Here is a 23,814-nt window from a genome sequence, read left to right on the forward strand (position 1 = left end):
TGTTTGTTTGTTTAGTTTTATTTTCATCTTTTTTTAAAATTTTATTATTATACTTTAGGTTTTAGGGTACATGTGCACAAATGTGCAGGTTTGTTACATATGTATACATGTGCCAGGTTGGTTTGCTGCACCCATTAACTCGTCATTTAGCATTAGGTATGTCTCCTAATGCTGTCCCTCCCCCTTCCCCCCACCCCACAACAGTCTCCGGAGTGTGATGTTCCCCTTCCTGTGTCCATGAGTTCTCATTGTTCAATTCCCACCTATGAGTGAGAACACGTGGTGTTTGGTTTTTTGTTCTTATGATAGTTTACTGAGAATGATGTTTTCCAGTTTCATCCAAGTCCCGACAAAGGACATGAACTCATCATTTTTTATGGCTGCATAGTATTCCATGGTGTATATGTGCCACATTTTCTTAATCCAGTCTATCGTTGTTGGACATTTGGGTTGGTTCCAAGTCTTTGCTATTGTGAATAGTGCTGCAATAAACATACGTGTGCATGTGTCTTTATAGCAGCATGATTTATAGTCCTTTGGGTATATACCCAGTAATGGGATGGCTGGGTCAAATGGTATTTCTAGTTCTAGATCCCTGAGGAATCGCCACACTGACTTCCACAATGGTTGAACTAGTTTACAGTCCCACCAACAGTGTAAAAGTGTTCCTATTTCTCCACATCCTCTCCAGCATCTGTTATTTCCTGACTTTTTAATGATGGCCATTCTAACTGGTGTGAGATGGTATCTCATTGTGGTTTTGATTTGCATTTCTCTGATGGCCAGTGATGATGAGCATTTTTTCATGTGTTTTTGGCTGCATAAATGTCTTCTTTTGAGAATTGTCTGTTCATGTCCTTTGCCCACTTTTTGATGGGGTTGTTTTTTTCTTGTAAATTTGTTTGAGTTCATTGTAGATTCTGGATATTAGCCCTTTGTCAGATGAGTAGGTTGCAAAAATTTTCTCCCATTCTGTAGGTTGCCTGTTCACTCTGATGGTAGTTTCTTTTGCTGTGCAGAAGCTCTTTAGTTGAATTAGATCCCATTTGTCAATTTTGGCTTTTGTTGCCATTGCTTTTGGTGTTTTAGACATGAAGTCCTTGCCCATGCCTATGTCCTGAATGGTATTGCCTAGGTTTTCTTCTAGGGTTTTTATGGTTTTAGGGCTAACATGTAAGTCTTTAATCCATCTTGAATTAATTTTTGTATAAGGTGTAAGGAAGGGATCCAGTTTCAGCAAATCAATAAATGTAATCCAGCATATAAACAGAACCAAAGACAAAAACCACATGATTATCTCAATAGATGCAGAAAAGGCCTTTGACAAAATTCAACAACCCTTCATGCTAAAAACTCTCAATAAATTAGGTATTGATGGGACGTATCTCAAAATCATAAGAGCTATCTATGACAAACCCACAGCCAATATACTGAATGGGCAAAAACTGGAAGCATTCCCTTTGAAAACTGGCACAAGACAGGGATGCCCTCTCTCACCACTCCTATTCAACATAGTGCTGGAAGTTCTGGCCAGGGCAATCAGGCAGGAGAAGGAAATAAAGGGTATTCAATTAGGAAAAGAGGAAGTCAAATTGTCCCTGTTTGCAGATGACATGATTGTATATCTAGAAAACCCCATTGTATCAGCCCAAAATCTCCTTAAGCTGATAAGCAACTTCAGCAAAGTCTCAGGATACAAAACCACTGTACAAAAATCACAAGCATTCTTGTACACCAATCACAGACAAACAGAGAGCCAAATCATGAGTGAACTCCCATTCACAATTGCTTCAAAGAGAATAAAATACCTAGGAATCCAACTTACAAGGGATGTGAAAGACCTCTTCAAGGAGAACTACAAACCACTGCTCAATGAAATAAAAGAGGATACAAACAAATGGAAGAACATTCCATGCTCATGGGTTGGAAGAATCAATATTGTGAAAATGGCCATACTGCCCAAGGTAATTTATAGATTCAATGCCATCCCCATCAAGCTACCAATGACTTTCTTCACAGAATTGGAAAAAACTACTTTAAAGTTCATATGGAACCAAAAAAGAGCCCGCATTGCCAAGTCAATCCTAAGCCAAAAGAACAAAGCTGGAGGCATCATGCTACCTGACTTCAAACTATACTACAAGGTTACAGTAACCAAAACAGCATGGTACTGGTACCACAACAGAGACATAGATCAATGGAACAGAACAGAGTCCTCAGAAATAATGCCACGTATCTACAACTATCTGATCTTTGACTATACTCTTATAATAGTCTCCTTGCCTGCAGTCTTCACACAGCAATCCATTCTCAGTAAAGTAGCCCCAGTGAGCTTTCCAAAACATCTTCCTCATGTACACCCTAAGGTGGCTCCCTGTCACTTGCAGGGGAGCATCTGACATGCTGAACCAGACCCAACCTGGAGCTTATCTCATCTCTCCAGGGCCATCTCCCACCTCCCTCCATCTTGTACATCTTTCTCCAAAACAGGGTGGTTCCCAGAACTCTAAACACACTGTGCTCTTTTACACCTCCTGGCCTTTGCACAGCTTGTTCCCTCTGCCTATATACTACCTCCCCCCTAGCCCCCATTGAGAGCCTATGCATCCTTGAAATTCAGTTCTTATTTCTTCTCCTCTGAGATGCCTTCCTGGACCCTTCTCTGGAATTCCCCTAGATCCCAAGAACTGCCTCCTTATCCTCACTGATTCTTGAGCTCACCCCTGTCATCAAACTGTATCAACTGATTCCCAAAGGTCTGTTAATGTTTCTGTTGCCCCTTGAGAGTTGCACCTTATTCAACTCTACCTCACCGATGCCAGTGCAGTAGTGGAAGTTGTTGAACGATGAATGACTGGTGGATGGATGGATGAATGGATGGACGGACGAATGGATGGATGGGATGGGATGGATGGATAGATGAATGCATGGGTAGATGAATGAACGGATATAGGGATGCATATTCAAAAAAAGAAAAGAAAACTCTGAGTCAGGAATCATTTGGAACTACAAGATGAAACCTGGACTAAAGCTAGGACCACCTGTGATGAGAAGACCTGAGCAGTTATTAGTGAGGAAGGAATGTGGATACTCAGGATTCATATCTTTGTCATATAAATAATGAACAGCCATGTATCTGAACTGCCCCATAGATGATGCCAAGAGTAACTGCTGAGCAAACTCATTATAGCTTTGATTCTTTTTAATGTCTAAAGCCTTAAATTAAAGAAGCCCCTTTGGGAGTGGATAAAACATGGTTCTCACATCTCACACTTTAGTATGAATTAGATTTACCTGGTGCATAAGTTTAAAATGTGGATACCTAAGCTCCACCCCCAGAGATTCTGATGAAGTTAGTCTGAGACAGGCTCAGTGGTTTGTGGAGAGGTAAAAATTGCAAATTCTAGCTCTGCCACATCTGTGCTATATGACCTTAGGCAGTTCCTTAATTTTTCATCTCTTAAGTGGAGACAATGCTAGTACTTCTTCACAGAATTGTGATGAGTTAAATACTAGTAAGAAGAGTTCAGCACATGTAAGTGCTCAGCAATGTTACCTGCAATCATTGCCATCTTCATCATCATCATCATCATCATCATCATCATCAATGACATCTGTGGTTTTTAATACTGGCTGCATAGTAAAATCACCTGGGAAATTTACAAATAGATCCTGATATAGTTAGTCTGGTGGAGTGGGCATTGGGTAAGGGTAGAATTTTAGAGCATCCCACCTTTAAAAGTCTGATGTACAGTCACAGTTGAGACCCAATAGGCTCTTGATCTGTGCTTCTCAAACCTGAATTGTGCACAGGTCACTAGGGCAGTTTGTAAAAATGCAGATTCTGATTCAGAAGGTCTCAGGGTGTTGATAATCTGCATTTCAAACAAGCTCCAGGTAATGCTGCTGCTGCTGCCACAGACCACAGTATGAGTCATCAGGTTTTAGGGGATGAGTAAAACCCCCTGAGCCTGAGATGCAACGCACAACATGGTCAGGGACTTGGTATCAACCCAGTGACCAATTGTGATGGAGGCCACATGGTTCCTGGTTATACCCAGGCCTGTCACATGCAGAGTGTCATATGCCTTCCTTCTGAAATTCCCCCGGCTCCTCACTAATGTCCCAGGGAGGAGAGGCAGGCAGGCTGTCTTGGGCTTCTCTGATAAGATATGTCAATTGTATATGCATTACCTTCCCTACTGTCTGGGGAGTCCTTTCGGAAACACTTAAGGACATGCTATGCACTGAGCACTTAACTCTTTAGATTGTGGAGCTCAGGGTCAACGTTTTGCCCATAAAAGGGCCACTTGTGTAGGTCAAACTGCCGAGTCAATGACCCTGCCCAGTGGGAATAGTATTGTCACCCCTGTTTTTGGCACAAATGATTTGAGTGTTTTCCAAACACCATTAAATGCCAAGGTCCCTGGCCCTAAATGTGGTTCAGGTGTAGGGACTCAGAGGCCCACAGCTAGGCTGGGCAAGGGAGGGGTAGAAGATTAAAATGGGAATGACTGACAGCTGTAGGCTATTAAGTCTCAAAGGTTGGCTCTGCATCTTCTTGCAGACTCATTGCGATTTCCTCAAAGCAGAGGCCTTCACTGCCTGATTGTGCATCGTAGAGTTCACAGCATTGTGAAATCACCCTTAAGGCAAAGCTGACAGCATCTTTATTTATTGTGCATGGATTTCATGTTGGCCTCATCATCCTTTTGCTGCATGTTGATAAGGCAGAAATAGCGAGTCATTTAAATAGCGGATTACAAAGACTCTGATGTAGTAAATCTACCCTCTAGGTTTTCATTTCATAAAGAAGCTATCCATTATTTATCATCCTCATCAGCAGAATAATAAAAGCCAACACAGACCTTCTCTTGAACCCCGTAATGTAGATATTATTGTCCTCAGTTTACCCAGGATAAAATTGAGGCACAGAGAGGTTAAGTACCTTGCCCAGGGCTCCCCCATGCCAATAAATATGGAGCTGACATTGGAACCCGGAGCCTTGCAGTGCCAGTGCTCTTAGCCACTGTCCCCGACTCCATTTGTGAGAATGCTGCTGACTGGCATTTATGACAGTGCTTAGTACCTGCCAGGCACTGTGCCAGGGGATTTACATGGATTATTTACTTTTACCCTCAAAACATCGATATGAGTTAGGCACTATTAGTTTCATTTCTGATTGAGAGAGCTGATGTGAGAGAAATGCAGTGATTTTCTCAAGTTTAAACTCACCTTGCAAGCTTCAAAGCTATGATTGGAACCCGAGGGGTCCATGTTCCCTTTGCTCAGTGTTCTGGCCCCTCCTCAGCTGACTTTGGATTTTTGTCCCCTCCTACTGCCCCCTCCAACCCCAGAGTGAAGGTCTCCTGGCTTTGTCCAAACATTAGTTCCATCAGGGCCACCCCACCGGCCTGTGCCCACCCTAATACCACTTCCTTGGAGTCCCTTTTGCCATTGGAGATGATGCATTCACAGGTTCCAGGGATTAGGGCGTGGGCATTTTGCAGGTCTCTCACATGAATCCTGCAGGATCCTGCTGGCTTCCCTGCTTACATCTTCTTCCCTGCCTCATCCCTGGCAGCTGGAGTGACCTTTTAAAATGTAAATACATTACTTTGCAGTTTGCTTAACCCCTCCCAAGGCCGAGATCTGGTGGGGCCACTCTTTGGCCTCCTCTCCCCGAACCCCTCCCCTCGCTCTCTCTGGCCTGACATGACTCCATCGCCGGCTTCATTCGGGGCTCTCTGATTGTCACTTCCTCCTCCCATACCTAAACCATCACCCCCATGCCACTCTCTCCCCTTAGTGTTGGCTTGCTTCAGAGCATTCCTAAGTTACAGTGTGCACTTCTCTACTCTTAATGTCTCTCTCCCTTCCCTGGATTCTAGGTGGAAAAAAGGGAGCTGATCTGTAGCACATGGGACAATGCCTGGTTCAAAGTGTGGGCTAATACATGCAGCAGGATGGAAGGAGGGAAGGTGGGATGGAAGGAAAAGAGGGAGAGAGGGAGAAAAGAAGGAAGGAGAAGGGAAGGAAGGAAGGAAGGAGGGAGCAAAGGCAGGTAGGTAGGAAGAAAGGAAGGAAAGAAAAAGAGTAAAGGAAGGAGGAAGGGAGGGAAGACAGGCAGGAAGAAAGGTAAGAAGAAAGGAAGGAAAGAAAGAGAAAGAAATGGAAGGAAAGAAGGAAGGAGGAAGGAAGGGAGGGAGAGAGAAAGGAAGGAGAAAGGAAAGTAGGAGGGCAGGAGGGAGTAAAGCAGGCAGGCAGGGAGAAAAAAGGAAGGAAAGAAGGAAGGAAGGATGGGGAAGTCAGCTCAGTTGATTGTCCTTTTAATGTTTGTTATCTGAGGCCCTATTCCTTAGAGAGGATGACAGTCCAAGTACTTAAAAAAAAGTATCCCTTTTGCCTCTTTCAAATGCATATTTTTATTCTTAAATTTTTTATTGATACATAATATTTGTACATATGTATGGGGTTTATGTGATATTTTGTTACATGCATAAAATATGTAATGATTAAGTTAGGGTATGTGGGGTATCCAGCACCTCAAGCTTTTATGATTTTTACGTGTTGGGAACATTTCAAGTTCTCTCTTTTAGCTATTTTGAAATATACAATTTTTTTAATAATACTGCTCAATGTTCCTGATACTTAAATAGTTCCACGCAGTCACATACTGCAAACAGTAAGCTCACCACCTGATATTATTACATCTGCCACTTAGAAGCTGTGTGACTGGAAGCACTCTGTGCCTCAGTTACCTCATCTGTAAAATTTGGATAATAATAGTGCTACCCTCATAGGCTGATATGAGGATTACATTAGTTAATATATGTAAAGCACTTTGAATGAATTCAATAATATAGTCTGCACCATGTAAGTGTGTATTAAATTTAAAAATAGACCAGGCAAGGTGGCTCATGCCTATAATCCTAGCACTTCAGGAGGCCCCAGGTGGGAGATTGCTTGCACCTAAGAGTTTGAGACCAGCCTGGTCAACATAGTGAGACCCTATCTCTATTTATAGTAAATAAATAAATACATTTAAAAACAACTTAAGTTCAAGACTATCCTCTCCAATCTTCTATTCATACTTTTATTTAATTTAAAAAGACTATTGGAAACTTTCAAGTTTTTACTTGCATTAGTTTGTTTCTGCCTTATCAGAACCTATAAAAATACTAGTTTTTGCTCCTACGAAAGTAAAATGGCAAAAGTGTACCTTTGCACATTTTTTTTCCACCAGTGGTCATATTCTTAGCAAATAAACATTTTCTCTGTGGGCTGGGGCTGTTACAATGTTTTTTAAATAGTGGGATTATCAAGTTTAGGGTTTTATTGGCTCAGAGGGCAAGTGTGAAATCTTGAGTCTGTCTGGTGCTGGGGTTTGAAACCTGATGCCCGTGTGTCACTTGCTTTACTAAGTCACCACCTTGGAAGGGCTGCTTCCTTCTTATTAATGAAAAGCCTGCTCCATTTGTTTTGGCTTGTACCAACCTAACAGTGTCTTTAAATCAGCAACAGACTGTTTTCCTTGGAAGTCACAGAGTCCAATACTTTTGGACTAAGCTCAGATTCTGGCTGGAACTTCCAAACTGGAAGTAAAATGACTTCACCCAACAGTGGTTGGGGGGAAAAGCCAGGCAGGCTTTTGGAAAGTGGATTTTTAATATTGGAGGATATTTGTGAAGGTGCCTGATGAGATGGACCTAACACTGTTTAAGGGTGATGTGGACAAACCGTTTTCTTATTCTGTTTCAACATAGTGGTATGTTTTATTTAAACGAATTTGCAACTTGGGGTCCTGAAATCTATTTTTGTTTTTGTTTCCACCTAGAATAGAAAGCACTTTCAAGCTTATCCTGGGAGGCAAGAATAGATTGAAAGGATAACTACTGTATGTAGATGCAAAAGAGGTACCTTCTCGGGGAGATCGGGTGAAGGTTGTTCTCCCTAGAAGAACTAAAGGCTGGGTAGACATGGAGTCAGAGGAAGCTTTGGTTGGGAGAAAGACAGTGGTGGTAACCCAAGCCCAGAGAGGGGATTCTTTGGCATTTATGCCTTTTCTGTGCCATCAACAGCGAAAAGAACTAGGGAAGGGCAGCTCTCAGAGCTCAGACAGCCAATGGTTGGCTAGGTCAGAGGGGCTCTTGGGCTGGGGAGGAGTTGGCCAGACTTCTTGTGCTCTTCCATTCATACCCAAAGGGAGCTTCTGGGTCTTGAAGATAAACCCACTTTCTCTTGTTCCCCTCAGTTGCTCTGATATTCTAAGACCCAGAGCAGATGTTTTTTTTTTTAACCAAGAGTCCATGAGTCTTCTAAGAATGTCCTTGGAAGAATTCAAGGAATTCCTGAAACCCTAGAAACTATACATAAAATGCTGTATGCATGTGCAGTGCTCTGAGAAGGAGTCTATAGTTCTTACCAGATTCTTGAAAGGATTCTGTGAACTCTTCTCTCCTAAAGCTTAGAATCACTATTCTGGATGGTAGCAAAAACCACACAGTAGAACACTTTGTACTTTTGTCTTCCACCTCTCATAATAAATGCAGAATTTGGCATAGTCAAAATGTTACAAAAGGTTTGTACAGCATCAAAAGAGCTTGGATTGTAAATTTTACAGGTAAGAGGCAATGACCAGGTTAGCAACCAGTCAAGAACATTCATGAGCAAATGCTGATCTAGTCTGAAGGGCCATCTTGGGTACACTTGGGCACAACTGGTGCTGGGCTGAACATGCCACTCAGGAGTTTTTACTGGAACACAGGCACGTAGAAACACATCCAGAAGGATATAGGTGTCAACATCCAGAAGGATACAGGTGTCAACAGATAAATAAGATTATGCTCATAATTAGAAAATAGAATTCATTGAGCATCTGCAATATGCCAGGAGCTTTGTATACATTATCTCATTTGTTTGTCACAATAATCTTATGAAATGAATACTATTGTCCTTCCCATGTTACAGACAGCATGGCTTAAGCTCAGAGAAGTGAAGTAAATTTCTCAAGGTCATTAAGTGGTAAGAACTGGAAGATAAGATCAGGTTTGTCCAATCTATGCTTCCTCCCAACTTAAGTAGCTTCATCACATGCAAACAATGATCATGGTGGCTTATGGGACACCAATTAATCTGACAAGAGCTCCTTCGAGGCTGTGACTTTATAATTTTTAGAATTAACTGAAAGAGTGACAAGTTGAGCATTCAATTTGCAAGTCACGCTATGTTTGGAATTAGGACGGATAACCACTTTTCCTTCCCAAAGGGACTGACAAGCATACCCAGAGGGGGTGGGATTTCTGGAACTCTGTGAAGTTAACAAGAAGGGACTTGGAAAGTTAGAAGAAGGAGGGGGAGCTGCATTCCAAGCATAGCTCATGGTATGAGAAAGCACCAAATTTGGAATGGGACGAACAGATGAAAAAGGTGTCAAGTTCTCTGGGGAGGAGTGGAGGGTACTAGACACCAAATACAGGGTAAAGCTCTGGTAAGATGCTGTGGTGACTTATCTGAGCCTAAAACAAAGGAGAACCATCGCAGAATCCTAGAAATCTCCCTTCCCCCAAATCAATGAAGGGAAGTTTCATAATGATGGACAGAGTCCCAGATGGAAATTGACTACCTGTTCTACATAAAGGTCTTCAATTCTAACAGAGAAATCTCTGATCACAGGAAAAGCTATCTCAATTTCAATGACTTGTCCACTGACAGAAAATAGTGTAAGAAGGGCTCACTCTGGGGGAGTGAGAAGTAAGGAATTAGAGGAGGAAAGATGATAACTGAGTGGGAAGAAAAAGAATCATGAAGGACCAACAGGAGGCACCTGGGTCGCAGCCCCGGGAGCATTAATGATCCTACCTCCAGTTTTAGGGGCACAATACTTAATCCAACCCAGAAGGTGGAATGCAAAAACTTCCCTCTCCTCCCCTGCCACCCCAGAGGCATTACCCCAGCAGATAAACAACTGGCATGACCCTCCAATAGAAAGCAAGATCACCTTTGCAGCAGAAGTGGCCCTGCCAGCTGCCCTTCTTCTTTCCATGGGGACAGACACTGTTTTCCTTGGGGAGGCCCAGAGAGCTGCTGAGTCTTCATTTCCTGAAGGGTTGGGCCAGATTTGGGAGCTCATGGGTGTTATGGAACGCTTTTTCTAATTTACAAGTTCTAAAGTCTTGTTCCTGGTCACTCCCTTCTCAAAAGCGAAGGGCGCAGAGGCTCCTGTGGAAACACCTTCCCTTGTGAAGTCTGCACAGGGTCCTCACAGAGCCTCTGGAGTGGCTACCTTCCATGTGCTGGCTCCCACCGTCTTCTTCCAGGGAACTCCACAAGGCTCCTGGCTCCCAGTCAAGCAGCCGCCTTTGTGTCTGCTCTTTTTCCACCCCCACCTCCCCAAGTATGCCTTCTCCTCTAGTGGGATAAATTTAGCTCTGAATGAATGCAGAAAGAAGAACACAGTAAAGTAAACACAGACCAAACAGCATTCAAATATAGGTTTGGCACACACACACAACTGACAAAAGATCCAAGTTTTTCTGTTTCCTTCTCTTCTGCTTATCTCTGTTTCTCCCATCTCATCCTCTGAATGCTACACTCTTTTCTGCATGTATTTAAGCTAATTAGATATGTAGATCAGAATGTGGGGCTGTTGGTCTTCAGACCCCATGAAGGAGAAATCACTGGAGTGACTGAGAAACATCAAGGAGTGAATGAGAGCCCCAGGTGGTGCTGGCATTTTCATTTACTGGCTTGATCATCTAAGAAACCCATCCAAAAACCTGAAAGCATAGTTTATCTTACGTGTTAGCACAGCCTCTTCTCCCGGTGCACTGAGTCTACAGTGGCTATAGAATGTTGCAAGGTCAGGCCGGGTGTAGTGGTTCATGCCTGTAATCTCAGCACTTTGGGAGGCCGAGGTGGGTGGATCACGAGGTCAGGAGATGGAGACCATCCTGGCTAACACGGTGAAACCCCGTCTCTACTAAAAAGACAAAAAATTAGCTGGGTGTGATGGCAGGCGCCTGTAGTCCCAGCTACTTGGGAGGCTGAGGCAGGAGAATGGCGTGAACCTGGGAGGCAGAGCTTGCAGTGAGCCAAGATCACACCACTGCACTCCAGTCTGGGTGACAGAGCAAGACTCCGTCTCAAAAAAAAAAAAAAAAAGAATGTTGCAAAGTCTTTTTTTTTTTTTTTTATATGGGGTTCTCATTCTGTCATCCAGGTTGGAGTGCAGTGGCACGATCATGATTCACTGCAGCCTCGACCTCCTGGGTTTAAATGATCCTCCTGCCTCAGCCTCCTGAGTAGGTGGGACTACAACCATATGCTGCCACACCTGGCTAATTTAAATTTTTTTTCGTAGAGGTGGGGTCTCACTATGTTGCCCAGGCTGGTCTTGAACTCCTGGCCTCAAACTATCCTCCCACTTCAGCCTCCCAAAGTGCTGGGATTGTGGGCATGAGTCACTGCACGTGGCCTGCAATGCCTTCTAAACATCTTCCCACCAACCAGTCACCATGTCCCTAAGCCGTACTTTTGAAGTATTTTATTTCACTGTAGTTCTTCACTCTCAGAGCATTTGTAGTTCTCAAAGCACTTTCTCATTCACGAACTTTAAACTTATAAGAATCTAATGGGGCTAGTTAGCTATCCCTGTTCCCAGTTTACAGATGGAAAACCTGTTCCCGTTTTACAAATAGAGAACATCAGTTCAGAGCAGGCAAGTGACTTGTACGAAGTCATACAGTAAGTGGCAGAGTTAGGATTAGGACCTAGGATTGATACTTTGTCTTATGTTCATTCCACTCTACCATGAGCTGCTTTGGGGAAAGGTAGTTTGTCCGGGAGGCCCTGGCTGGGAGGGTCACACATTAGTAATGAGCAATTTTTGAGACTGGCTGGCTACTTCTCAGTGAGACAGGCTTAGAGGGGTCCAGGATCCATTTAGTCAATATATGGAGGGTGTGCAAGGGGTGGTCAGGCAGTTGAGACCTCTGTCATTCCCAAAGGTGTCAGGCAGGCACAGCATCCATAGGTGGTAGGAGCTGAAGCTAGGCTTTCCCAATTTCATTATTCATTCCCCAGCCAGCGGGGTGGACAGGATTTAGTGGGCAGGCCACCATCCCTCCACTGCCAACCCCGCAGGAAATTTCTCTCTTGTCAGCAGTGCTGACTTGCAGAATGTACACGGCATTATTGAAACATGGTTAACAATGAAAGGGTTGATGGCCACACTACCAAAAGGGATTCCAAGCTGACGGGGCACATCGTGGTCATTGTGCTAAGGTAAACTAGACTGGCCCCTAAGCTCTCTGAGAAGCCAATGACCCGACTGTGTCTACTGGCATCAGATAACCAGGCTAGGGTAGAACCTGGCCTTCCCAAAGACTTTCTAGTTTGTAGCTAATTCATAGCCAAACCTAGAATTGTTTCCAACACAGAGCACCTTCAATATGTAGGCATGTAGCTCTCTTCCTAATACTCAAAAATTAAGCTGTTTTTCCCATATTTTCCTAGGATTTAATCTATCTCCTCTTAAATTTTCTAATTCCTTCTTATTTATAATTGTTAGATTTACCCACTGTAAAATATAAGACTGTAGATGTCTAAGAATCATTAAAAACAGAGTCTAGCAAAGATGTTTCTAGATAGTAAATGACATAGGGCAGAATCCTCTTGTTTAAAAGATGGAAAATGAGAAGTACTGACTAATGGGAGGAATGTTAAGAATACCAATAGCTCACTCCTTAAAAAAAAAAAAAGCCTACATAAAAGGGTGGATAAAATCAAGTCATTCACTTAACTTGGTCTCTGGCATTTTCCATGAAGCAATGATTGGGTTGAGTCATCAAGATTACCATTTCCAGAGCACCTCCCATGGCCAATCACAAGCCTTTTACATCTGTTATCCTTATTTATTACAACATCCCTGTGAGAGGGCTGAGATTCCAACTTGTCTTCAGAGTTCTTGTCTTTTCTGTGTCATATCTACCTCCTACTTCCTAATCCCACTTTTCAAAACTTTTGTCATTAACAGGAATACTACTCTGGACCAACATCTGAATAACACAGTATTTAAACTCATCAGATATGACAACTCGGTGAGACTGGACATCACATATTTTCATTTCCATCTTAATGTAAGGAAACTGTCATTCTAATCTATTATGTGATTTGTCCATACTACCACAACAAAGTAAATGTAGAATGATCTCTAATCATTCAGCTCTAATTGATTCCCGTACACTCTCCTTATCTACCTAGTTTCCTCTAGGGACTCATGTTGATCAACTGACATAGCCAAAGCTAACCAAGAGAAAAGGAAGCCATCACAGTGAAATACTAATATTCATTTCTAGCCAGATTTCCAATTGCTCATTTTCAATCTGCTATGTAAAGACCTTAGCCACTATATACCTTAAGCAACATTCAGCCTAGTTTATTTTTCACAATGGTACGTTTTCTGACTTCTTTCTGTCTTCTTGCTCCATGGGGACTCCCTAAATGAATCTATCATTTGGATCCCATGGAGAAAAATAGCATATACTTGAAATCCAATCAACTTTCCCAAAGAGCTAACAACCACAGGAGCCAAGAGGACCACAGGCAATGTTCTCCTTCTTTTGATTCTGTGCAGCTATCACATATGTTTTAAATGACCATTTATTTTCAAAAGATCCCAGGCAAAAGAGAACTAACACAAATATAAACATTTGAGGGGATCCTGGCATTCCTTTCAAAATTACTTTTGTCCAAGGGAAGCTTCAGGTTGCTGGGAAATGTCACACTCATAGCTCTTGCTCAACAAGACTGACTTTTACTCACACAACAGGCCTTGGCAAGTCATTTCCCTTTTGGTATACAGAGCTCTTGTTTTCCCCACAAGGGAACTGGCTATGATCGTTTGTGATTCTCAAAGGACTTATGTTCCAAAATAGATTCTGAAATTTTTATTAACAAAACATCTATTTTGCATATCTAGCATTCTGTATCCTTTTTGTATAATGCTTTGCAATGAAGCAACTATCATAAAAACCACTAAACTGTACAGATGGTGCTTATGCAACACAATTTAATGTCCCAGCGAGAACTAGTGATTTGTTACATACATTATGCATCATTGTGATGTATATTTCCAGATTTTAAATGTTTGGAGGGCAAACAGTCACCAATATCGTTGTGGCACTAGACTATGATTTTTTTTCTTAATACCAGGCCATGGCCTAACATCTAATATAAAATAATTATACAACATAAGCTTATCAGATAAATAGCATGGTTTGGGTTTTAAATGCCTGTGTTTGTAATGGGTTCAAAGATTTTAAAATACTAAAATGTAGAAAGTTGAAAGAAGTGCTGGAAGAGGAGAAAAGATTTTCCCTCTGCTCCTTGGCCAACCATCAGGCAGTCATTTCATGTGCCTTCCTGTTTCACCTAGGGTTCTTGGTCCCAAGCAACAGAAATAGATTCTAGTTGATAGGAGCAGAAAAAGAATGAAATGAAATTGTATTAGATAGCTCACAGGAGAGATGGAACGTCCAAAGAAGGAAGCTTTGGCAATGGGTACAACCAAAGGTGAGCTAATAGCCTGAAGGAATTCTCTAAAATGTTGAGTCTCCAAAATTCTTGGCAGGCACACACGCCTGACTGAGCCCAGATTGCCTTCCATACCATGGCTTCAGGGGGATCTGGGGAACAAGTGTCTGATACCTCCCAGCTTCTACCACAGGATGTGGCTCTGCCTCTCACTATGGCTTGTAATATGGGAATTCCCCAAAGATGGGAAGGAGTTCACAAATTGGCCAGCCAAAAAAAAAAAAAACATGTGTATATGAACAAGTCTGTTACACTTCCTACCTGGCCAGAAGCATTTTGAATTTCCTGTCTTCTTTGGCTTTTGGTCATACCTGCTTTGATAATCCGCAACACTGAATAAACACAAGCTTTTTTTTAATTGTGGGTCTCAGGGCAGTTAAAAATCACTTAGGAAGTACACACAATTGGCCATGAGTCTTTAGTCTATTCCTAGTCAATTCAATTAGTACAAAGGTTCTAAACCCATCCCTAACTCCCACCTCACCCGTAGAAATTTAATTCTGTACAGGTCTTCAGGAGATTCTGATGTAGATTTCTGGTCAGGAACCATGTTTTTGTCTTTCTCATCTTTCACAGTTTCTTTACAAATGAGTTCTATTTTTCTGAAGCCCCAACCCTACACCATCCGTCTTAATCAATGACTCTTTGTTCATTTGGGAAAACCAGTCCATCTGCTGCAAATTCACTTAACCTCTCTCCTGAGACTTCAACTCAAACTTTCTTCTTGTCTTTATCCATTTCTTCCTCCTTCCCTGCTTGGTTATTCCTTCTTCCCAAGGCTAACTGGCTAATGTGGTGCTCATCTGAATGTCCTCTCGACTAATTAGAGACTTTGCCTAATATTCACCTTCCTTTTTGACCGTGTCTTTGGCCTAATTTCCCTGTTGTCTAATTTGCTTTGACCCCCAAACATCCAAGTCTTGCCTGACCTAATAACCCTTTCCACTAGACCCTGCTTCCCATAGGCTATGTTCCTGTTCTCCACCTTCATCTTTCACATCCGAAGAGCTGAAAGAAGCAGTTTGTACTCATGGTTGCTTCTCTGATCACTTGCTCATCCCCATTTTTGTTTGTTTTATTTTCAACATTCACTTGGTAGCAGTCATTTCTCAACTCTTGTAAGTGCTTCCAAGCTCATCTTCTGGACACAAGTCACTCATGGTTTCCTGACAGCCCTCCAACGGCCTCTTCTTCATCTGCATCCCCCATGACCTTTCAGAAGCATATGACCCTGTTGAAAATCTCTTTCATTCTTTGTGGCTTTTTGTGCAAATCCCTTTGGATTTTTCCTTCTACTTCTCGGATGATGCTTTATCAGTCTTCTTTGCGGGGCTCTCTCCTCTTCTTGGTCTGTTTTCTCATCCTAGCTGTTCTCATTTCTTTAGCTGTAACTGCAAAGTAGATGACACTTGGATGTGTGTCCCCAACCCCCATTCTTCTATTCAGAGTTCAGATATTTCCAACTGATCACTTGCAAAGGGTGCCCAGGCCCTTTTCCTTCTCCATCTCCCCATTCCATCACTCCTTTTAAAAATTTATTGCGGTTAAAAATACAAAACTTAAAATTTACCATTTCAACCACTTTTAAGCATATAGTTTGATGACAGTAAGTACATTCACACTGTTATGCTCAATCATACCTTTTAAATATCTGTATAGCTGGGAGTAGAAGGACCATTTCTGGTTCAATTGTTTATTCCTGGGGCCTGCTTCTATCTCCATATCATTGGCCAAGCCTGGTGCTTAATGGTTAAGAGCATGGGCTCTGATGAGTGTGTTCTGAGTTTAAACCTCAGCTCTATAACTGTAGCTGAGTCGTTCAGCCTCTCTGGTCTCATTTTCCTCATCTTGATATTCTCTACAATCACTCTGCTGAAGCAATAACAGCTTTGTTCATTTGTGAGCAAACCCCCTTTAAATAACTTCTCCTGCTGGGGCTTGTGCTGGAAATGAAGAAAAAAGGATGCATTTGAAGAAAAGGATGGGCTTAGCCAGAAAGTAGAAGTTTCTGATATATTGGAGTGGGATGTAGACTCTGGCACTGGCTTGGATTTATTAAACAATCAGCTCCACCTACACTTGTTATGAAAAAGATGGGAAAACAATCCATCAGTAAATTATTTTGGTGAGTGCTTTCATCTTTGGTCAGAGGAGTAATTGTTCATCAGTGACAGGTGAACCTCTGTGAAAACTGAAAGGGCAATTTAGTTGAAATGGAAGCATTTATTCAGTAAACAGGTGATCTGGGAAAATTTGATGTGCTTTTTTTTTTTTTTGAGACAGAGTTTCACTCTTGTTGCCCAGGCTGGAGTGCAATGGTGTGATCTCGGCTCACTGCAACCTCTGCCTCCCAGGTTCAAGTGATTCTCCTGCCTCAGCCTTCCAAGTAGCTGGGATTACAGGCGCCTGCCACCATGCCTGGCTAATTCTTTGTATTTTTAGTAGAGAAGGGGTTTCACAATGTTGGCCAGGCTGATCTCGAACTCCTGACCTTAGGTGATCCACCCGCCTCGGCCTCCCAAAGTGCTGGGATTACAGGCGTGAGCCACCGCATCCGGCCCGATGTGTATATCTTTTAACATGCCTTTAAATCCTGTGGCTCTAAAGAGGCCATATTAGTTATTTCAGTGTTTATTTCATTTGATGAAGAAACGTTTGCATATGAATGTTGGGAATTCTAGCAGGTCCTGCCTCAATGTGAAGAGGCATTTTTTTTGTCTTTGGCATTGATCTCCTTTTGGACTGGGCCTAATCCACTCCTCACATCCAGTCCAGGACCTGTCACAAAAGACTCACATTAGTACCACATGGTATCTGTTTTAGTAAAGAATAGGTGAAATATTTTAGTGAGTAGACCCTACTTTTCCTTTCAGATGCAATGAACAGAAGACCCTGAAAAGATTTCAATCCAGAATGTCACAGGATAATGATAATAACAGCAGATGTCTGTGATGCCCTTTACAAAGCACCTTTACATACTGTCTCTCATTCGTCTCTAATGACACCTATGTGATCCTCTATTTTTTTCAGATGAGGAAACTGAGGTTCAGAGTGGTTAAGCGAGTTGCCTGAGATTTCACAGCTAACACATTGTGAAGTGTAATCTAGCACCCAGGACTAAAAACTCTCGGCTTCTTTTAAGGCCACATATTGCCTCACCAGAAGGGTGGCCTCTCTGGAGATATACCCTACCCTCGGCCGACTTGATGTTGAGAACTTGATCATCTTAAGCACGTGGGCCACTTGGGCAAGGCAGCCCTTCCCAAATTGTGAATGTCCCCACGTGGAGCTCAAGCGTCTGGCTTGAGCTAGAAGGTGCCCTGAACACTCGGGGGCCTCAGCCCCCACGTAACAGCACGTGCTCGGGTCCCACATTCGGTCAGACGCCCCTCTCCACTGGCATCTGCCCAGTGGAGGCGCCACTGCGCTCTGCCTCCGCCCCAGCAAGTGCGTGTCCGGCGGAGCGCGCCACGCCACGCCAGCCGTGCGCCCCAGCAGCTCGCCGTGCGCCCGCGCCCCAGGTGCCCACTGGCTCGCGCGCCCTCCGTCTGCGCCTTGGAGACCCGCGGCGGCGATCGCTCGGAGCCGCCCTGGACCGCGGCCTTGGGTCCACCACACTCCAGGGGCGGAGCGAGGCACTGAGACGTCAGGGCGGAGAACTAGCGCCGGGCTAGCGCGCCCTCCCGGCGGCTGCCCGCGTCCCACGTCCTCGGCTGGCGCGGCCGGCAGCGGCGGCGACCCGGAGATGCAGTGAGCGGCGGCGCTGGGGCGCAGCCAGGCGGCCGGGAGGGCGGGGGCCAGAGGCTGAGCCCGGGCGAGCCCGCCGTGCGCACAGCTCTGCCCGCCGCCCCTGGAGCGGATCCCCAGCCGTCCCTCGGTGTTCTCCCGGGTTCTAGCAAAGCCCCCCGGGGTGCCCATCAGTTTCCTTGGGTGACTACAGCGTGTGTTTTTTCTTTCCTCTTTCCCCTGCCTGTGTGCCCTTCTCCAGGATGGCAGAGGCGGAATTGCACAAGGAAAGGCTGCAAGCCATAGCAGTAAGTCCACTTTCATTTTATTTTCTTGCTCTATTGTCTGGGGTGGAAGGGGGCCCCCGAGGGTTTCGGGGCAAGCGGCATGCCAGCACAGTAGCCGCAGGTCATATGTTCCGGGGGTTAAAACTCTGTCAGGGCTCAGCTAGGCTGCCTTTTCTTTTCTATGTCTGTAGATGGAAACCCCCAAGGGCGCGCTTTGGACTGGGGATTTGAATGTGGAAGATTGGCTTAAAAATAAGATGCTTGCTGCTGGGCTTTGGGGAAGGACTAAACAGAGTCTTGGGGTGGGGGGACGACTCCAGGAATATTATGACCGAATGCTCAGGCATACGTTGACTTCATAGCCTGGAGAACCAAGAGAAGGGTGACCCGAACGGTGGCTGCCATCCTCTCTGCGGAAGCCGTCCTCCTGTTAAGTGGAAAACCAGGAGTCAGCGACTCAGCCAGCCACGCGGTAGAAGCTCTTCCCAGAAACCGGGAATGTTAGTTTTCCCTTCTCTGTTTGATATTGACAAGGGCACTGGCGCGAGCCACCACCCTGGAGGTCTGGGGACTTCATACAACTGGGTCCTGGTTATAATATTCCATGAGAGCCTCCTTCTTATGGTGTGGAGTATCTGAAAACCTATTTTCAGCCTACAAAGGAGCAGTCAGTTTTGGCAAAGTTCGTAGGCACTTTCAGAAAAGTGTACCCATGTGCATCTTGGGTTTAAAAAAGAACTCTCTGAGACTGCCTAGATTTGAGCAATCTTAACACAGTGTTGCCAATGATCCACAGATGTGGTATTTTTACTGGAGCCACCACAGCTGGATTATATATTTCCTTCGAGGATGAGGGAATGATTACTGTTGCCATACGAAATAGTAACAATTAAAAAAGAAGGTCCGATAACATATTGGCATAAAAGAATCTCCAGACATTCTTCCACCTAAATACATTTGTTTTTTTTCAGTTCGGAAGTTCTCTGGAAACACATATAAATTTTTTGGAGAAATAGTGTGTAATGTTTTGGAAGCAAGGTATATTACAGTGTTTTCCAAAACCTTTTTGGACAGATTCTTCATTGGGAAAATGCACACAGACCCTTCTTTTTTTAGAAGCATTTGACGTGGTCTCCACGGCTCTGAGACCCTCTTTCTCAAACGCCTCGAATCTGAAATGTCTTGGAGACTTCACCGCTGAAGTGAGAGAGATGTTTGCTGGCAATATTGAAATGCCATGGTTTGCCTATTAGGTAATCTTTGAACGTGGTGCTCCAAACTCAGGAAGGTTGTTTTTTCTTGTTTCCTCCTGTGCATGTGTATTTTGATGGTTTGTGAAGTTATTTGTGGTTTCTAAAGTTGGTGGCAAGGCAGCATGGCCAGTGTGTCATGAACTTGATAAGAATGGTGATACTGAGTTAATGGTGCCATGTAGCTGGTGGGTGTTTTGTGTGAACTGGATAATAGGCTGCTTTAACTGTTGATGCAGTGGCTGTTCCCATTGGCCGCTGCTGAAGGCTTCCAACAGTTGTCACATTTTCTGCCTTTGCACAACCAGCTTTACTGGATGCCTGAGGAACAGCTGAACTCCATGAAAGGACTTGCTTTCCAAACATGGAGCCAGTAGCTGCTAACACTGGGGCTACCCTTTTCCAAGTGCGGTTGAGTAATCCCAGCAGAGGCCAAGTCGATTTTCAAGAAAGATCTAGGAAAATCTTTGGGAATTCTCTTGAGTGTATAAGAATACACATAAATACTCACTTGTGCCTCTTCAGTTATTGAAGAATTGAGTTTGTCCTGTGTGTCTGGGGAGCTGTTGATTATTCTCATGAATGTGCACCTATACGGTCTGCCCTCCCTATCCATGGGTTCCATATCCATGCCTTCAGTCAACCTTGGATTGAAACTATTGGAAAAAATAATGGATAGCTGAGTCTGTACCGAACATGTACAGGCTTTTTCTTGTCATCATTACCTAAATAATACAGCATAATCAACTGTTTACATCGTATTTACAGTGTATTAGGTATTATAAATAATCTGAAAATGATTAATGTATGTGGGAGGATGTGAGTAGGTTATATGCAAATACCATGCTATTTTATAGGGACTTGAGCATCCTTTGATTTTGGTATCCAAGGGGGACCTGAAACCAATTCTCTGAGGATACTGAGGGATGACTGTATGATGTTGTCAGGACAGATTTGCTAACAGTGTGTGTGTGTGTGTGTGTGTGTGTGAGAGAGAGAGAGAGAGACAGAGAGAGAGAGAGAGAGAGCCAATTAAGAGACAGAGGGAGTTGGGTGGGGGGACTTATGGTCACATCGGTAAATGGTTTTATGCTATGCTTTGGCCTAGTGCCTACTCTCTGAATTCTGCAAACCCTGACTCTCTCACCACTTTCCTGGAGTTCTCAGGGGACCCTGAGGAGATCACAAGCCTGCCCCCAGAACCTAGCACTCCTGAAGTCTCTCTGGAGATGTGAGGGAAGAAGAGAATAGGTCCTCACATCTTCACCTACTTGGGCTTCTCTCTCAGAGGCAGAGCATCGACTGGGATTCCAGTCTGCAGGGCCTTGGGCAGTCTTTAGTCTGGGTCTCAGATCCTTTATCTGTAGAATGGGTTCATGAGTTCTACCTCCTGGGCTGGTTGTAAGGTTTAGTTAGGATGGAGGTGAAGCACCTGGCAGGTAGCTGCCATTGGATGGTGTTGAGCAGAGCCCTTAGCTTTTGTCTGTATTGCTGTCTTGTCCTGTGGGGGGTCAGAAGCAACATCTCGGAGGTGGAATGTGTATGAATGACTTTTTTTTTTTTTTTTAAGACAGTCTCACTCTGTCACCCAGGCTGGAGTGCTGCCATGACGGCTCACTGCATCCTGAAACCATCCTCCCACCTCACCCTCCCTAGTAGCTGGGATTACAGGCATGTGCCACCATGCCCAGCTAATTTTTAAATTTTTTGTAGAGATGGGGTTTTGCCATGTTGCCCAGGCTGGTCTGGAACTCCTGGCCTCAAGTGATCCTCCCACCTCAGCCTCCCAAAGCACTGAGATTAGAGGCATGAGCCACTATACTCAATCTGAACAGCTTTTTTTTATCCCTTCCTTCAACTGACTGAAAGTCAGGGCCCTGCCCAGCATCACTTTCTCTAACTGCTTTAGACAGAGGCAGAGATATGACTTGAGGATTCATTCATCCATTTGTTCAGTAGGTATTTACAGATTGCCTCCTCTGGGAAGGTATTGGCAACATTGAAAAGTTGGTGTCCCCAAGTTTCAGCCACCTGAGGCTGAAACCTTTATTTCACCTTTTGCACACAATTTCTTGAAGGATAGATGTCTCAAGACCTAAGATGCTTGTCACATGAACATCTGTGGAATATCCCCCCACGGCCAGCAAAACTGAATTAAATACTTAGAAACTACAGTGCTTTAATGGAATCTTCCATTTGGGTCCAGGAACTAATCAATGAGGAAAGATGACTCTTATCCTAATTTCTGCCAAAAGAAGAGCAGAAATGATCTTTGACAATGATCTCTACACTCACATGCTCCTTTCTTCTGTAGGGATACTCCCCAAACTTTACATTTTGAACATGGTAAAAAAAGCCTCTGAAACAGCACGAGTGAGAATGGTAATCCCAGGGACTAATAACAACAATTGCCATTTATTGAATATTGTTCATTCAGAAAGGCACGGTGTGAAATACTTTTTGTTTTTCACCAAACGTTATTTATAGTCTAATGGAAGAAATAGAAAAGCACATAAGCAGTTACTATCCAGGAATACCATGAAAATGAGCATCCAGCAGGAACATGTAAACCAATCTCAGAGTTGTGAAACAACTCCCCAAAAAGAAGACATTTGAGTAAGTCATGAAAATTGGGTAAAATAAAATATAAAATAACATCATAACCTTCCCAGTTACCAGGAGGCATTTGTTTATTCGTTATTTGATTATTATTTATTCAGGACATTTAGTGTGGGAAAGGGAAAGGCTAAAGCATGAAGAAGTTAAGTCAGTAGCTAAAGACACAAACTCAGAATGAACACTGAAATGCTTTTCAGCATGTATTATCTCATTGAATCCTAATAAGCAGCTTATGAGGTAGGCACTACAGTATTACTCATATTTTATAGGCGAGGAGGTTCTAGAACTGATCTAACATTAAACTGATAGTATCAAAGCCAGGATTTGAATGCTGCCCACGGCAGGCCATCGGAGCCTTTGCTTTGACTGCTGCCCTGAGCTGCCACCCAAGATGGCGGCAGCATCTCGCACTTTTCCCATGAGCACACTGTGCAGATGGTCTCAGCAGCCTGAGTGTGAGCCACAGACTGATTCCATTGCAATGGGAAAGCTTTAGACAAGCCAGGAGGCCCACCTCCTTTTGAGAGTCTTTCAAGCCTGGATTCAGTGCATAGAAACACCCAACATAAAATTTAATGGAACGAGTAACATTCCCATGGGGAAGAAGCTGTTGTATCTCAGTGGAAACTAACCTTGGGGGAGGGTGCTGTTATGTCTGCACATTGGAGAGGAAGATAGTTTTCTTTGGGCATGAGTGAAAATAACTAAATGTTATAGAAATTGTCTTGGGTGAAACTCCTAAGAGCCACGTGGACAAGGCTCAGGCTACACCAGGGACCGGCATGAGTATGTTTATATATGTGCAGAAATAGGAAATGCTAATCTAACCTATGCTGTTCTTTAGGGAATTTTGTCATTTAATTAGAACCCACTCTGTGAAGTAATAAAAATGATCTTTGCATTTGTGCAGTACTTTATAATTTATGAAAACCTTGTATATGCTACCTTCTTCCTGAGGTGTGTAGGGCAAATCTTATACGCTTATACAGGTGAGTATTCAGAGCTATCCAAACTTACACAGATAGAGGTGGAAGAGTTGTAGTAAATCCCAGCCTCTCCTGACTCCCAATTCTTGTATTAGTCCGTTTTCACCCTGCTGATAAAGACATACCCGAGACTGGGTAATTTATAAGGAAAAAGAGGTTTAATGGACTTATAGTTCCATGTGGCTGGGGAGGCCTCACAATCATGGCAGAAGGTGAAAGGCACATCTCACATGGCAACAGACTGGAAATGAGAGCTTGTGCAGGGAAACTCCCCTTTATAAAACCATCAGATCTAGTGAGACTGATTCACTATCACAAGAACAGCACAGGAAAGACATGTCTCCGTGATTC

General features: G+C 43.6%; 1 protein-coding gene across 7 annotated transcripts in view; it reads left to right on the plus strand.

The window, feature by feature from the left end:
- PALM2AKAP2 (PALM2 and AKAP2 fusion) overlaps positions 1-23,814 on the plus strand; it is a 533,392-nt gene that overhangs the window by 129,045 nt on the left and 380,533 nt on the right. For 6 of the 7 annotated variants that reach the window (XM_032164836.2, XM_032164831.1, XM_058445342.1 and 3 more), the window contains exon 2: positions 18,584-18,629. The exons of the other annotated variant lie outside the window; for it this stretch is intronic. In XM_032164836.2, coding sequence (XP_032020727.1) covers positions 18,584-18,629 — 46 coding nt within the window. The remainder of the gene's footprint in view (positions 1-18,583; positions 18,630-23,814) is intronic. 7 annotated transcript variants of the gene reach the window in all.

This window comes from Hylobates moloch, unplaced genomic scaffold, assembly GCF_009828535.3.
Source record: "Hylobates moloch isolate HMO894 unplaced genomic scaffold, HMol_V3 SCAFFOLD_10, whole genome shotgun sequence".
Taxonomy (NCBI): Eukaryota; Metazoa; Chordata; class Mammalia; order Primates; family Hylobatidae; genus Hylobates; species Hylobates moloch.